At 32.6% G+C, this 16,318-nt stretch overlaps 1 protein-coding gene across 3 annotated transcripts; it reads left to right on the top strand.

Annotated features, from left to right (window-relative positions):
* The first annotated feature begins 6,280 nt into the window (after positions 1-6,280).
* On the top strand, positions 6,281-15,248 carry LOC137918376 (opsin-1-like). 3 transcript variants are annotated; one of them, XM_068761160.1, is made up of 9 exons: positions 6,281-6,297; positions 10,856-10,966; positions 11,223-11,343; positions 11,833-11,950; positions 12,818-13,031; positions 13,755-13,902; positions 13,989-14,099; positions 14,174-14,340; positions 15,122-15,248. In XM_068761160.1, the coding sequence occupies exons 2-9, from the start codon at positions 10,869-10,871 to the stop codon at positions 15,246-15,248; spliced, it is 1,104 nt and encodes a 367-aa protein (XP_068617261.1). In that variant the 5' UTR covers positions 6,281-6,297; positions 10,856-10,868. The 3 variants fall into 3 exon arrangements, with proteins under 3 accessions (XP_068617261.1, XP_068617260.1, XP_068617259.1); XM_068761159.1 differs by lacking the exon at positions 6,281-6,297 and adding an exon at positions 8,578-8,611 and having other exon boundaries at positions 10,873-10,966; XM_068761158.1 differs by lacking the exon at positions 6,281-6,297 and having other exon boundaries at positions 10,833-10,966.
* The last annotated feature ends 1,070 nt before the right edge of the window (positions 15,249-16,318 follow it).

Below are 16,318 nucleotides of genomic sequence, written 5' to 3'. Positions count from 1 at the left end.
AATATTAAAACTTTTGTTCTCGCTTCTTCACCGTTTCAGTAGTAAAACTGCATTTCATCTCTGTATACAATTTGAGAAGTTAAAACTGTTGTTGTTATGAAGTAAAGGGATAGTATTGGTGTTGAAAAACTTTGATATAATTAAATTATCTTATATGTGTTTAATATAAATTTAATGTATTCATTTAAGAATACACATGCACGTATATTTTAAAAAAACAGTAATAAATATTAAATAATAATAAGGTATATAACTTATACCTATGAGGTAAATATTTACATATCCGATCAAATAATTAGTGATAATTTTAAGTATAGGCGGTTCCGACGGATAGCGCTAGCGGTATATATTGTGTGCGATTTTATCATGTTGTGAGACTCGTGTCTTACTAAAATAAGTATATAATTACTATGTATTAATGTGTATATATATATATATATATATATATATACACATATCTTGATTATGGTTTGTAAGAAATTTCATGATTGGTTATATATAGCACTATAGTGCAGCACAGAAATTTTAGTATATTTTGGTACTGACATGTTAATAAATAAGAACAAACAAATATATGTAGTGATTGCCTATTTGTGTAAAAGCTTTAAAGAGAGGAAATTATAACTCATTAGTTAGTAGATTTAAAAAAAGAATTCCGACACCTTATATAAAAAGGTCGCTCCGAATACGTTACCTTATTTCTTAGGCTCGGTTATAACTTCTGGGAGTATGAAGCAAAAAAAATCTGTAGGAAGAGATAGTAAATAATAATTAATTTGAATTTGTAGTACACGTAAATTTGTAAGTGATTTTTCTTACTTTTTATATCATTGAAAAAATTAATTTTGTATTGTAATTAATCCCTTTAAAGTTTTTACATCTACAACCAATTACCCTGCATGTAATTTAAATATTTACGAATATCTGTGATTAATAAAAAATCGTTACACTTGTACATTATTGATGACATTTCTTTCGAAACTCAACTAGATGTAACTTGAATAATATATCCTTTGAACAAGTTTACGTAGCGTCGTCATTCAACGGTTAACAAGTGATCGTCGCTGTTCATGGACTTTATGTTCACGTCCGATAAGAATAGCTGAAAGGAAATTTATCAGATGACCTATTTGCTCTTATATTATCACCCTTTGGATGTTTTGTTCATTTTTTTAAAGGAAATATGCACTCTTAGAAGATATTGGTAATTGGGTCGTTGTTTCTTTTCTTTTTTATTTAATAAATAGCTTTTGAACTTGTAATTATATTTGAAAGTAAATTTTTACTGAATTTTTTTTTGTTGTGCAGCCTTGCAGTGGACGTTAGTCGGATGATATTTTTATGGTGAAGATGATTGATAATTTTTATCAATAAAAACTTCCCCATAGAAACCTATTGCAAGTCATAGGCGTCCCCCGAAGATATCTATGGAGGATATATATATATCGCCACGCTTGGCAGACGGTTTGGTGCTCGTAGTGTGATATTATGGTATGCAGAGGATGCTGCTGCCCATCATCTGGAAACTCGTGCGTCAGCATTGGCGATCCTGTATAATTAATACACAAAATGTGAATTATACAATACTATTGACTGTATTTTAAGAACCGAATCCGCGAATTACGATCCGAAGTCTCAATCCGTAACCGCTGGGCAAAAATTTACAAAAAATTAATTTTGAAAATATTTGATTGTTTAAAATTGATCATTGTAATATATTTTTTTTATGAAAGCACCTGATTATTAAAAATAAATTAATATAGAAGAGTATAAGTTCCTTGCCATTGAGAATAAATAATATACAAACGGCAAAAGAGAAGAGTCGCATCGTTAATTTCTTAAGGACTTGTTTCGCTGGTAGTCGATTATATTTTTATGTTCTAAGTTTTATTTTTATGTTCCAAGTTCTGATAATGATCAGTAAAAAAGGTTTTGTTCTGAGATAACTGTTTTGATTTTTTTATCCTTTCGTTTATTCCAAAGACAGTTCAAATAAAATTTAATGTCAAAACATAGTTTATGTTTTATAATTCAATATCCTCGTTGTTTTATGTACGTAGACGTATAACAGTATGTTCGAGTTATGATTTTCTTAACCTATTCTGTTGTTACAAAACATAAGTTTTGTTGGTTGTGTAAAGATTCTGCGCGAGTTTGTTTTGTAAGTTTTCTATGAATAAGTTAGCTTTATGTTTCTTTGTCTATACGTGTGCTGTATTTCATTAAATCAATAAAGTAACGCAACATGTTCACTGACCCTCTTCTACATGCACATAATAATAACTAATGTAACGTATGTTTATACTTAGCAAAAAAGTTAGGGGATCAAAGAAGTCTTGTATTATAAAAAAAATATTGAAACTATATAAACAATTATTGTAGAGTGTTAGCACAGCGGCAGCGGACGCATACATGCAATCATAGGTTGCAGGTTCAATCTTCGAAATACAATTTTATGTAATTACTAGTTTGTACATTTAATAAGTCAGATTGACACTGCTTACAAGTTTCCAGAGGCTGGGCAGCAGTGTCGTCTACGTACTATAATACAACACTGCGATCGCCAACTAGCCTTCTAAGCGTGGCGATTATAGGATATCCTGTAGATATTTTTGGGAAAGGCCCATGCTATTTAGTAGGCGTCTGTGGGCTGAAACAACGACGAAATTATTATTATGTATCATCTTATTAAACTATTGGATTATTAAACACTTTCACACACACATACATCCTCGCTCATATTTATCTATATATATATATATATATATCGTAATATGTACATATATAACAAACAAATCAAACGAAAGGTATAACGTTTTATTTATTTTCCCGATCCTTATGATGTTCCGCTTAACTCTTTTGATGAAATTTTATATTTTTGTACTGTTCATATATTTGAATTTATGATTTATTATTATTCACCTGAAATCAAACACTTACTGAAAATTAAATAAAATTTGCGATGTCGGTACTTCGAATTAGCAAGTTGAAATGGAAGTAGGCAGGCCGTATAGAACGTAGAACAGATGGCCACGGGAGCCTTAAGGTTCTGTTATGGAGACCACGGACTAAGGATAAGAATACTTTAAAAATTATGAAAGAACATACTCTATTACTATGACTTAATATTTTTTTGGTTATTACTCATTCATATAACATGTATCAAATCACAAAGGACAACTTTGTAGTTTGCGTTAACAGTCTAATATTATATTAGAGCAAATAAGAGCTGTTTCTAGTCTATTATTAGTCTTAAAACTGTATAGGAAACCAATAATTAATAGAACTTTAATTAGTACTAAAAATGTTGGTTTGAATGTGAAATGTTTTTAATTAAAAATTCATCAACGAAGTACATCGGATGAACAAAAAATAATAAAAAAAAATCGACCCAACTAGAAAACATCAAAGTTTTTAAGACATACAGAAATTTTAAAATACACCATCTTTTTCGAATTTGGGAGCATAGGAAAAATTATTGAAGAAAATATTATTCTATGTAACTGTAGTAAGAACTTTAGTATGCTTATACGAAAAACTTTTCAATTAACTTTGCGCTTTGAAACTTATTTTAATGCCTTATGAAATATGCGCACGCGCAGTCGGAAAGAGAGGATTTACGCGGACAATTTTTTTTTGGATTTTTACACTCGTCAACTCTAAGGGATATTGAGCGGTGTGTATGACGACAAACCAGGTCTTGAATAGAAGCGCTACCATTTTTCTGTTCCAATTATACATTTATGCTTCAGTGAATGCATCATGTCTTGAGGGATTTTTAATTTTAGTTGACGTCACTGACGGGAATTGTTGCGTCAAAAGTGTATGAAAATGTATGAGAGAGGCATTCAGTATCAAAAAGGACTTTGAAATTTTAATGAAAGATTCTGATCATGATATTCATCCGCCCACATTTCTTGTAATTATAATGATGAGATTTAAAATAAGAGTTCATAACTCACGTTTCCCGAAGAAAGAGTATATTGATAACATTTCTAGGTAAGTAATCCTCGTGTATTACAACTTTTCACATGCAGTTTGAAATTATTGACTAAGAATTCTATGTTACATAAATGAAACAAGAGACGGCACGTAACGAAGCTCGATGGAATGTAAATCTCTTGGAACGACAAAGAATATATTTAATATTAAATATCCTGTAAGAAATGCATAATCTTGAAGACTTACAAGTATTCGTCTTTGAGATTAGAACATTTTTTTTGCATTCTTTATAGAAATAAAACAATTTTAACTGTCTATTTGTAATTAATTTTTTATTATAAATTATATTTTCATATCATTCACTTCAAGCTTATTTACGACTAGCTGCGCTAGCGATTTCGTTCGCATGGAATTTGACAAAAAAGTTATTTAGTTTATTTGGTTATTTTTTTTCCCGTTTCGGAATATATCTAAAATAAAAGAATTCTCACTTTCTCCTTATTACATCAGCTACTTGCCAGTATAAATTCCGTCAAAATATACTACACAAACACAACACAACACATATATATACAAATATACAACCATTTTAGAGATTAGCCTCAACAAACAGACAGACAAACATAAAAAAGTGATTTTATTTGCATCGTATATATATTCAAAGGCATATAGTAAAAAGCGGCTATTTTAATATCACAAACAGATACTCTAATTTATTTATTTTATAGATAAAGCTGATATTTACAAAGTCGATCACATTTGTGAATATATCACAAAAACACAACTGAGTTTGTCGTGATTTCTTCCCAGATCGGGGTGAAATTGGTACTTGTAGCTTTTTCTGAGATGCGGAATACATCAGAATGGAGCACAATTTCATTCCAGATTCTATCTCTTTTTTCTCTTATGGTGTTCTTCTCTCGATGAATGCGAGTGATCTCTAAAAATAATTCAAAGTGAAAAATATAAATTAATGAAATACCTTGGAGTGTTTTAGAACTGATGAATTAGTGAGGCATGCTGTTCATTGGATTCTTAACATTTGGCGCAAACACCATATCTCAAATACACCTATTTCTTTCATTTTACGTCGCTTATGCCGTCAGATTTTGTACAAGCACAAAATTATGGGAAAAACAAGAGTTCGTAGCCATTGCGCTTAATTAAGCAAAGATTCAAAATAAAGTGCTTTTAGAGAATAACGTATATTCCGATGGTATAGAAAGACGAAATAAGCAAGTAACTCGTTTACGTTTTCAAAGTCGTCCCGGCACAAAGCCAGTGCTGTTGAAATTACTGTTGTTTGTGAAAACGTTCGCTTAGTTTTGACAGCGGGCATCAATGTAGATCGATGAGCTTTAGCCGGCAAAATTCCGCCATAAACCTTTTGTTGCACCGAACATTTCCTTATGAGAACCAAAAAAAGGTTTGCAAAACAAAATTTTATGCTGAAACACGACAGCGTCTATCACCTCGTGAAACATGTTCAGATAAATCGGCAACAAAATATTTATAACAATAAACAAAAAAAAAAATTGTTTGCTTTATTATAATACCAAAAATGCCAAATTCTTCTATTATATAGGATATCATAATGACAGTGGGAGGCAGTTCATCTTATGCTGGCTGAGATTTATGTGTGTGTGCGCGGCTAGGGGCGTGTGTGCTTTTTTGTGTATGTCTCTCTGAATACTGTTAGCTATTAGTTTAAGTAATCACAAGCTTCCAGTAAGCGTGAGTGAAGTTTTCTGCTGCAAGCTTGAATAAAGCATTTTCGAATTCCATTTTAAACGTCTGTAAGCTCATCTTTTTTGGTAACTCTGTATAATATATTGTAATTCATATTTATGACGTGGTTGTCTATAATTGATATATCCTATTCAATATCAAGGTTTAAAATAAATAACGATAACTTAATAAGAAAAAAAGTCTTTCTTACAAAATTCAGATTACTACGTTATAAAATAACGGACTTTGAGATCGAGAGGGGAGAGTTTTGCAAGTGCTACAGCGGCTGTGGTGGATATGGTCTTAACGCCCGTGTGATCCTGATGGAAAAGCCTCGTTGCATACTTAACAGCCGCTTTATTATCATTTTTTTAAGTGCCGCTAATTGGGTGCTGAAATCTCTTGTACGGTTATTTCTATTTTTTTTCTTAAAAAAAAACCGACTTCAAAGTCCGGGAGGTGCAGGCACTGGAACTCACAAGACTTACCGGCGTCTCTCATCTTTTACCTTATGATACAGCTCTAGAACGCCCTACACCACCACACAAATTATTGCACCCAGCTACCAAAGTATCCATTTTTGTTCTTTCCCCTTCTAGAGGTCGTAATTACACTCAACCCATCCCCATGCTTTGAATATCTATACTGATGGGAGCAAGTTGGAGGACTCCTCCGTGGGAGCAACATTCGTTGATTTCCTGAAAAGACGCCAGACCGCTTTAAGAAAATACAGACTTCATTCATCTTGTTCGGTCTTTCAAGCCAAGCTACTTGCCATTTTGATGCCTGCTCGTGGGCCAGTTCAACACACCCGAACACATATACAATTATTCACACGAACTTGCAATTGGTTATCGTCGCACAACAGAATAGAAGCAACAACCACCCCATCGTCACACAAATTCACACTTTGATACACGCACGCACGTCTGGTACATTACACATTACCTTGGCCAAAAGCCACACAGATGTCGGTAACAAGGTAGCCGACTTGGCAGCAAAGAGCGCTGCCGCAATACACTCTACAACGGCTTATGTCTACTTCCCAATGAGTTTTGTGAAGAGCGGAATCCGTGCTGAACACAACCGCATTTGGCAGGCTAGATACGAGAGCTCGGCTCAGGGTCGACATATTATAGGACTCCTTTCGAAACTCACCCACATAAACAAACTGCGAAAACTCATCAAGATCTTTCCATCTCACACAACTACGAAGCGGGCATGGGTACTGTAAGCAGTACCTGCACCGTTTTAAATTAATTGATAATGAGACTTGCCCATGTGATGGCTCCACAGTACAGACTTTTCACCACTTACTCAGACACTGCTCCCGATTCGAATCCAAAAGACACAACGACGTGACCTTATGTGAAAACTTTAATATACCTCCGTTCAACTTACCGGGCCTCCTCAAAAATAAATCTACGGCAAAATATTTTTACGAATTAGCCCGGCATATTGTCCTAGATCTCAAGACATTTAACGGTCTGCAGCACTTGGGCAGCGACTTGAAATAAAATATTGTACCAACTAATGTATAAATGAGTAAAACTTCCAAATTGTATTGTTAATGTGTAAATGTATAAATTAATAATGTGTAAAAATGTATTAATTTTAGCTGTATTTACCCATAAGAGAAAACTATATAAGAAATATTTTAAATAATGGTAAAACGCTGTCGTGCCTCGCAGCTGGAAGAGGAAAGATCCGTATCAAATAGCGGCAACCCACTCCCAACTATCTGCGTTTAGTAAAAGCGAAAAAAAATACTACACAACAAAAACACTAGTAATACAAATTAGAATTAATAAAAAAGCACTCGCAATTAAAAAATGTCGATGTCTTTCCGTTTTATAGCTAACGTCGTTCCAAATTCAAAAGTTCTTCCTAACGTATTCATTTGAATTATATATAAATTACACGTCACCGAAACCGTTGGAATACATAGTTCAAGGATGTCGCTACAATTGTAACAATACTCAATACAAAACAATGGTTTGTTACCCTAGAGAACTAAAGTCCTTTGTCGGTAATTAGGTCCGGAGATTTGTTATCTAATTGCATGTAACAAATTACTGGGAAATAGCTGGAATGCGGTCGTAATTGTGGACCGAAATAGTGGTAAAACAGTTGGATAGTTTCAATATATTTCGTATGCCTTTTAACGTGAAGGTGGAACGAGTTGTAATCATGTGAACGCATTGTATACATGATATAACCTGACTGTGCTTCCAGTCTGCTTTTCTTGGAACAGAACGTGTCTCAAACTCTCAAAGCTTTGATTCAACCTCAACTATGTCACTACCGAGCTGTGGTTATGTTTTTCAATAAAAATATCGAATCAAAATAAGCTTTACGGACATTATTATCTCGACTATTTATAATCATAAACCGAAAAGTTATAAAAATAAATATATTAGTTTCTTCAAACAATTGTTAGCAGTATGTATTTTTATCATGATACATTAATAATAGATGATGTGTTTATTCAATTTATTTTTCATTCTGAATCAAATATATTATTGTATACAATAGAAGTGTCTGAAGAGCTCAATTTGATAGAAAATAAAATCAAATTTCTACAACCAATGATTTTCTATTTTTTTACAGGTACGAAATACATGGGAAATCTCATGTCATGAATAATCTGACACAATTATATATACATATAATACAACTAACAATATATATAGTTAAACTATATATTTATGGAGTCTCTCTATTTCATTACAAAAGAATGAAGATCATGGGTTTTTACGTATATTTACGATTTTTGTTTATTAACTAGATTTAGAATATGTAGCAATGTAATTTCTTTACATATGTCTCCCAGGAAGAGCTATAATCTATTTGATTTTCTTTATTAATACACCATTGGAAACAATTTTTTTTTCTCGTAATGAGGTTATGGTTTTGGTTTTAAAACCAAATTTGTCTTCATGTACATTTATAATTTATGACCTAATTTTTAGTGTGATAATAATTATAGTTAATTTAATAACAAATTACTTATATTTATTCTTAACAGATATGTTATTACGGAAGTTATTGGAGAATTAATTTTAAATAAAAAGATTCTGACTATATATTGTCCCCTCAATAATAGATTCGAGAACATATTTCTAATTTAGAGAATATATCGTTTGATATTAAAAATACTAGTTCGTATATAATATTTCATATATAATTCACTTAAGAACTCGTGTAAAGTAGATAATGTGTTAACTCTCTCTTATCTCATTATGAATATTGATTTAAGTCGCATTCTTGTAATGCAAATGGTATAAAAGCGGTTCGCAATTGTGCAGAAGACGAGTAGGTTCCATATCACAGCCCGGCCTTCCGCCGTGGTAGAAGCAAAAGACTGGAGTAGTTCATAAACTTGATTTTCTTCAGTATTTTTGTTTTTACTAATACTACTACATTACAGTAAGTATAATTTTATTCATATAATATCTGTTTTTTTTTTTAATTCCACGATAATTTTCATTAATATATATAAAATAGGCTTTTTATGCTGTCAAGTGGTAATCGTTTTTAAAACAACATTTTTTTATTAATAATTAACTATAGATGTAAAAACAGAACCTGTTAATAGAATTTTAGCACTGTATTTGTTCACTTGTGTTCGTTTTTCGCCGTAATAATTATTTTAGCTTATTAGTATATTTTCATCATTACGAAATGCCATACCTGCGATAATTAAATTTAAATGTAGGAATACAGAGCCGTTACTGGGATTCAGGAAATGTATGTTGGTTTTTAATGGTTTTAATTTACATTTTAATACGAAATGCTTTTAAAATAGTTATTCAGCGCAAATAATTTTAATGAAAATTCATGTTAATCTAAAAAATCAATATCTAATTCATTTTTTGCTTTAGTAGTTTGGCAGTAAATCGTAAATTCTCCTCTTCTTTTCACCGCATAGACGCTCATTGTAAGGCATTGGTCTCACCCCGAAGATATCTATGGGTAGATATACCATAATGGCCACTTTTATAAGGCGGGTTGGTAATAGAAGTGTGGTATTATGGTACGCAGAGGATGCAGGTCTTAAGAGGATGCTCGTCTAACCAGGGTTACCACTGCTTGTAACTCTACTCTTACGTCATCATATTTCAGTTGTTTTTATTCTTCCTTTGTTTATTTTTGGCGGTACTTGATTAGATATATAATACGTGCATATACCAGCAAATTTTTATCCTACTGAAATCAGTGATTAAATATATAAATTCACTATTAATTACACCTCCATAAACTTTTTTTTAATTGTTCTTTTGTGTGTTTAGAGTCAGACGTATGTTTCTTTTTATTGGTAATATCGTTTTAGTAACTTGTAATATGTAAGATTTAAATAAAACGTAATATTTTAAATTCAAATGTATGATCACAGTTTATTTATTATTCGGAATTAGGAACCATAATTTAGTTATCAATGTAGTAATGTTGTTTCAAGTGGTACATCAAAACTTCACGTCTTTTTATCAAATACATTTTTATTAATACACATTATTTTGCATCAATATAATGCCATATTGAATTAAATACAATACAAATACAAATCTATTGATTGGATATAGACATTATATGTACATTTTAAAATTGATTCTTAATATAATAAATTAATGGTCTTTTTTATATATTTCATGTCTAAGAGGTAAAAAAAATTGTTAATAGTTTTTAATGAACTATTCACGTCTAATGAAAAAGGATTTCATAATTTTGTTTGTGTTTTAGAAGGCTCTTTTGAGTTGCTAGTACTATTGGTTCTGATGATGTATTTGCTGTTAGCAGAGGGCTTTCACTGCTTCATCGGTGATGAGTTCACGGAATAGAAGGGTCTGATAATTTAAGTTGCTATCTTAAATCCAGACTCTATAAAAGTTTTAAAATGAAATTAGTAATACTAGTATCATTATTTTGTATTTACATTATACGACAAATATAATTTTATGTTCATTTATACCTTTAACAATTTAACAGTGACGCTATGTTCTAAACGCTATTTCTTTAATTTTAAAGTTATTTTACAATTCTAGATAGCGCGGCAGGTCAATAATCAACATGATTAGCTCGATAAATATTAGTATTGGAGTATAGGTATTCCCATTTCCTGATTTAAAAATGTTAATGATACATTTTGTTTTGCAGTTAACAAAATGGCTTCGAATTATCTAGAAACCGGAATTTCGAAGATGAACACGTGGGACGGACAAATGTCGGCATACGGTTCTAATCAAACTGTCGTGGACAAGGTCCTCCCTGAAATGTTACATCTGATCGACCCCCATTGGTTGGTATTTACCATTCTCTACGTTTTCCGGAGATCACTATAACGTATTTATTGTTTCTGATGACATTTATAGTGATTTAAAATTAGTTTACCTGTTTGTAAGATAATTATACTTATGTTAGAGATGGATCATATAAAATAATTATGCAGTTCTTTTTTCTAACATATTAATGCAGTTCTTTTTTCTAAATTTTTACTTTGTATTGATGGCTGTGTAGTTCACTTAAAACCTCTATAATATTTTTTGGTATTTCAGGTACCAATTTCCACCTATGAATCCACTGTGGTATGGTCTATTGGGCTTCACTATCACTTGTCTGGCTATCACATCGATAACAGGAAATGGAATGGTCATCTACATATTCACCACAACTAAAGTAAGAATCCATGATAAAGTTATTATTATTTTAATCTCTTATCGTTTCTATATCGAAAGGGCTGTTTACCTTCTCCCCTGTATTCTACATTTACATTTACTCATTTTATTACTTTATTTCTTGGGTTTTCACATTAATCTTTCATTTTTTTTTCAAATTATTTAATTCATTTTCCTTATTCATTCCTTACTGGCTGTATCACAGATTAAGTTTGTCACGATTTGAAATAGTCCAACTATTGTTAGCTGGCTTTATTGCGTTCAAAGTGCTGAAACCGCTGTAAAACTTGAGGAAACGACCTGAGGAAAACACGGCAAGGTGGAAGCCGAGGAAAAATGAGTATGGGAGCTGCCGCCGCAAGTGTTGATGATTAACGGAACAGAGCGACCGATGCTCCCTCCCGCACGCGCTTATACCTATGGCGCGATACAGTGGTTTCGGTAACACTATTAGAGATTTTATATTAACTATAAATAAATACTGTTGCAGCATCTGAAAACACCTTCCAATTTACTCGTGGTCAACTTAGCTGTTTCCGATTTCTTGATGATGGCTTGCATGGCACCGCCTTTAATCATAAACTCTTATAACGAAACTTGGGTATTCGGTAAGTAACATTTATTAAATAATATTTCAATTCATTCACAATTTGGTTTTGGAGTGAAGATACCTGATCGCAAGCACAGCGTAAGACGTTCACCTTTTGGGAGAGTAGCAAGACACTAAATTATTAGCTTTTCTTAATAATGTTTATCAATTTATTTTTTGAATTAAAGAAATTATTTTTTATTATTTTAATAAATTGCGTAATACATAATTATGGAGCATTTTACAACACAAAATAGCTCGGAATAATTCAACTGTGGACTATCAGATTCTGTTGAGGACAGAGTTATTTTGAAATTACTTTACTATCACATTCTCTATATTTGTTGCTAAAAATTTGAAGATGCGGTAGGTATTGAATTATTAATGATAATAAAAGCTAAAGGAATGAACTCAAATCAAAGAAAGAATATGGTGTGTTACTGTATTAGATGTGTAATAAAATTCTGTGTAAAATCATTTATATCTTGTCATGTTATAAAACTAGTTTGTTAAATTATCTAATCACCACTTCAGCCTTTAGATATCCAATGCTGAATATAGCTTTCCTTCAGATGTTTCCATTAGGGATCGGATGGAAGAGGTTTTTAACCAGCGTCTTCCGACAATTTTGTCTTTCCTTCTTATAATTCAACGTCCTAAACTACCTTTGTTGGTCAATGGCTTCCACTCCAGAACTTGAAGACGCAGTTATCACCTGGACTGCACAATATGTGGTCTGCCCACTGCTGTATCAATCTCCTTATTCTTGATTGAATCTCATTGAAAAATTCTTAACAATCTCTTTGTGGCTTGTTGACTCCGTGAGCTTGGCAACGAGTCCCGGTTTGAAAGACCACGTTTGAATACCGTACTTTGTTTATTGTAGGACCATTATTCTGCGCAATCTACGCCTGCGGTGGCTCTCTATACGGCACTGTTTCAATTTGGACAATGACTGCGATTGCCTTCGATCGATACAACGTGATCGTTAAAGGCATCGCAGCCAAACCTATGAGCATCAACGGCGCACTGTGGCGTATCTTACTTATTTGGCTCTCTTCCCTCGCATGGACTGTTGCACCAATATTTGGATGGAACAGGTCAGTGTTTTGATTATTATTAATTTTTTAATTTTCTTAGAGAATATTTATTCCAAATCACAGTCAATTTATTTCTATCACACTAAAACAAACACAAGAAAATGTTATAAAACTATATACCCGTGAAAAAAATGTGTGTGCTATGTATAGTTAGTTTATTATTTACGAAAATGAATAAAGTAAATATACAGAGTGATTGGTTATAGGTGTATAATATTTAAAGTGGTGAATGTGCACCCTATGATACATCATATCCAAATATCAATAGTTTCAAGAAAAAATAAACATTGTTGTAATAATAAACAAAAAAAGCGATTCTATAATTTGAATTGTTAAACATTGAAACTAAACGTTCTTTACTATTTATTTCTATAGGCTTTGCATTGCGAGAAGTTAATAGCCTGTTGCATTCTAATAGGAAAAGTAGATTAATGTAACATATTTTTAAGAGTTTTTTGCTATGATATGGGCTATAAATCCACTCTCTTTTACACCTATGACCAATCGTATATATATCGTGTCTTCGTTCATTATACTTTTTGTTAGGATTGTCGGCGACTCTTGTACGAGCAAACGCTAAAGCGCGAGACAATTGCTTGTTTACGCCATCTATCGGCACAATTCGACGTAGCAGCGACTCGAATGCCATCTTGTTTGAAACGTTAGAAACTTCTTGAAATTTATTATATAAAATTATATTTGCTTTTTCTTTTTATATTTTAGGTATGTCCCGGAAGGCAACATGACGGTCTGTGGAACAGATTACCTCAGCAAGGATTGGTTCAGCCGCAGCTACATCATCGCCTATGCAGTGTTTTGTTACTTCTTGCCATTGGGTCTCATCATCTATTCTTATTGGTTCATTATTCAGGTAAGATATATTGGATGAAGTTATTGCATACTATAAGTAAATCGGGAATTAAAATTAAAGTTATAAAATCAACTTTCATATTTCAGGCAGTAGCAGCTCACGAAAAAGCTATGAGGGAACAGGCGAAGAAGATGAATGTCGCGTCTCTAAGATCATCTGAAGCAGCTAACACGAGCGCTGAATGCAAATTGGCTAAAGTATAATAATTATTTGTTCATTAAACATTTTAGCCCTTTATACAATAATTTTAATTTTCATTTGTTCATTTTAGGTTGCCCTGGTTACCATTTCGCTATGGTTCATGGCGTGGACTCCATATTTGGTGATCAATTTTGCTGGAGTATTCGAAACAGCGCCCATTAGTCCTGTAAGCACAATTTGGGGCTCCGTATTCGCCAAAGCCAACGCGGTTTATAATCCAATCGTATACGGGATTAGGTAAGTGGCGTGCGTAAAAGCTACTCGAGCTGAATATAAATTATTGTTTTTATTTCTTTTCGCTGAAAGTCAATTGTTATTTCATGTTATATATTTTCTAAAAATATAGTACAAGTAAAGTACGGTTTTGGTATTAAATATGTGCCTCTTTAAAAAAAATATTTCTTTGCTTATTAAGCAAAAGCAATCTTAAGTTTTCTTTCGAGAGTATATATACAATGCCATTACTTTTGTCGATAAGTTAAGGATAAGAATCAAGTAAGCATACATCAACGAGGTGGTCAGGTAACTATGTTAAGGTTGTCAGAAGATGTTTCCGACCGAGCTCATGAGAAATATATAGAAAAGGTTTATGTGCCTAGCTGTGGACGTGCTGCGGCTGAAATAATGATGGTGATAAAGGATAACAGTACATTCGAGTATTGATTATGATGATTGCCTAGTTGTTATAAAAACGATTTTACTTTTATTCTGGAGTAGATTTGATTATAGACTTCTTTCTGCTAATAATATTGAGAAATAAAAATTAATCTGAAGTAGCAGTAGGCGGGGCACATCGCTTGTGCCGACAGCTGTTGGGGTCGAAATGTTCTCGAGTCGCGATCACGGTAAAGGCGGCGTGGAAGCCCCCCAGGCATGTTCGATCGCGGAAAGCCATAAAGTGATGCAACTTGTGAAACTATTTAGCCAAGAAACCGTATTTATATATATGCGTTAGGCGAAAGATTACATCATTAAGTCACTTAATAATAAATAAATTAAAAAGCAATTTTTTTTTCAGCCACCCCAAGTATCGAGCTGCACTTTATCAAAGGTTCCCTTCACTGGCTTGCCAGCCTTCGCCGGACGAGAACGGTTCCGTTGCCTCCGGCAATACCGCGGTTTGCGAGGAAAAACCTCCTGCATAAGCTCGATTATACAACAGTTAGAACTCTACGACGACTCGTTTATGTATTCTGGATATAATTGTGATCGCAAAAAAATTATGCTATTGTTTTAACATGAAATTATAGCGAAACAAAATCGTGCACTAAATTCAGGCGGAAGGCACAGTCTTTATAAACGAACACAAAAAAACATAGAGTTTGTTTTATCGCTTTCTCTAATTTGTTGTTATAAAGGTTTGTTTGCACTTCACATTTGGTGTATTGATCTGCTTATTATTCTCATTATTTTTTTCCAAAAATATTAGTCGGCGTTACATAAAAATTACAAAAAAAATATTAGCAACTGTATCGTCAGACTTCCCTATGCCTGGCTTATATTAGTTTTAAGTCGAATCGATTCCACGATGAAATCTGCAATGTGTAATGGACGAAAGAAGTGAATAAATGAGCAAAGTGGTAGAAGACCGCAAATATTATTTTTTATTTTTCACAACCTTACCCTGATTTTTTCATTTTATTCGAATTATACTAATTTAAGTCGTTATTGACTAGTCGAACTTAAAATTCTTTAGTAGAAGTAAAAAAAATATTGTTTAATTTGTATTGATGATACAATGATACCGTTGAAATTTATTAATATTTAAAAATAATTATTACCACACACACAAATGAAATCACTAAAAAAGTGAAAAAAAAAATATAAATGTAACATCATAAATGACAAATCATTTTTACAAAAGTCACAATTTTAGTAAAAGTTTAAAACGCAAATCTCAAATAATTTGATATTGGTGAATAAAACACTCTCAATATATTGTTACATGCCAGAATGGGCTCGAAATAAAATGCAAGTTGTACTCAAAATATGTTTTTAATTCGAGGCAACGAGGTAACAATAGCCCCGGGCGTATACTGACTATTCGCATACAATTTCATAACTACGCTAACATTAGACTGTTAGTAAGAGGACCAATATTTAGCCACTTCTGCACATGCAGTGGTAGTCGTGCAATAAAGTGCACCGCCCGCCAGCCCGCTGATAAATGCGTATGCGGCAAACAATGCGAATTACACAACTGCCACCGTTAATT

This window comes from Battus philenor, unplaced genomic scaffold, assembly GCF_028537555.1.
Source record: "Battus philenor isolate CCGP_79_NKW_IND1 unplaced genomic scaffold, ilBatPhil1.0.hap1 SCAF_14, whole genome shotgun sequence".
Taxonomy (NCBI): Eukaryota; Metazoa; Arthropoda; class Insecta; order Lepidoptera; family Papilionidae; genus Battus; species Battus philenor.
Note: the sequence above shows the minus strand (reverse complement) of the source record. Positions and strands in the feature narration are given on the sequence as shown.

Bases quoted from the DNA above. Each gene is read 5' to 3' on its own strand.
- LOC137918376 (XM_068761158.1), top strand. From the start codon at position 10,833: ATGGCTTCGAATTATCTAGAAACCGGAATTTCGAAGATGAACACGTGG. The intron at 11,344-11,832 runs GTAAGAATCCAT...ATACTGTTGCAG, and splicing joins ACATATTCACCACAACTAAA to CATCTGAAAACACCTTCCAA. The intron at 14,341-15,121 runs GTAAGTGGCGTG...TTTTTTTTTCAG, and splicing joins CCAATCGTATACGGGATTAG to CCACCCCAAGTATCGAGCTG.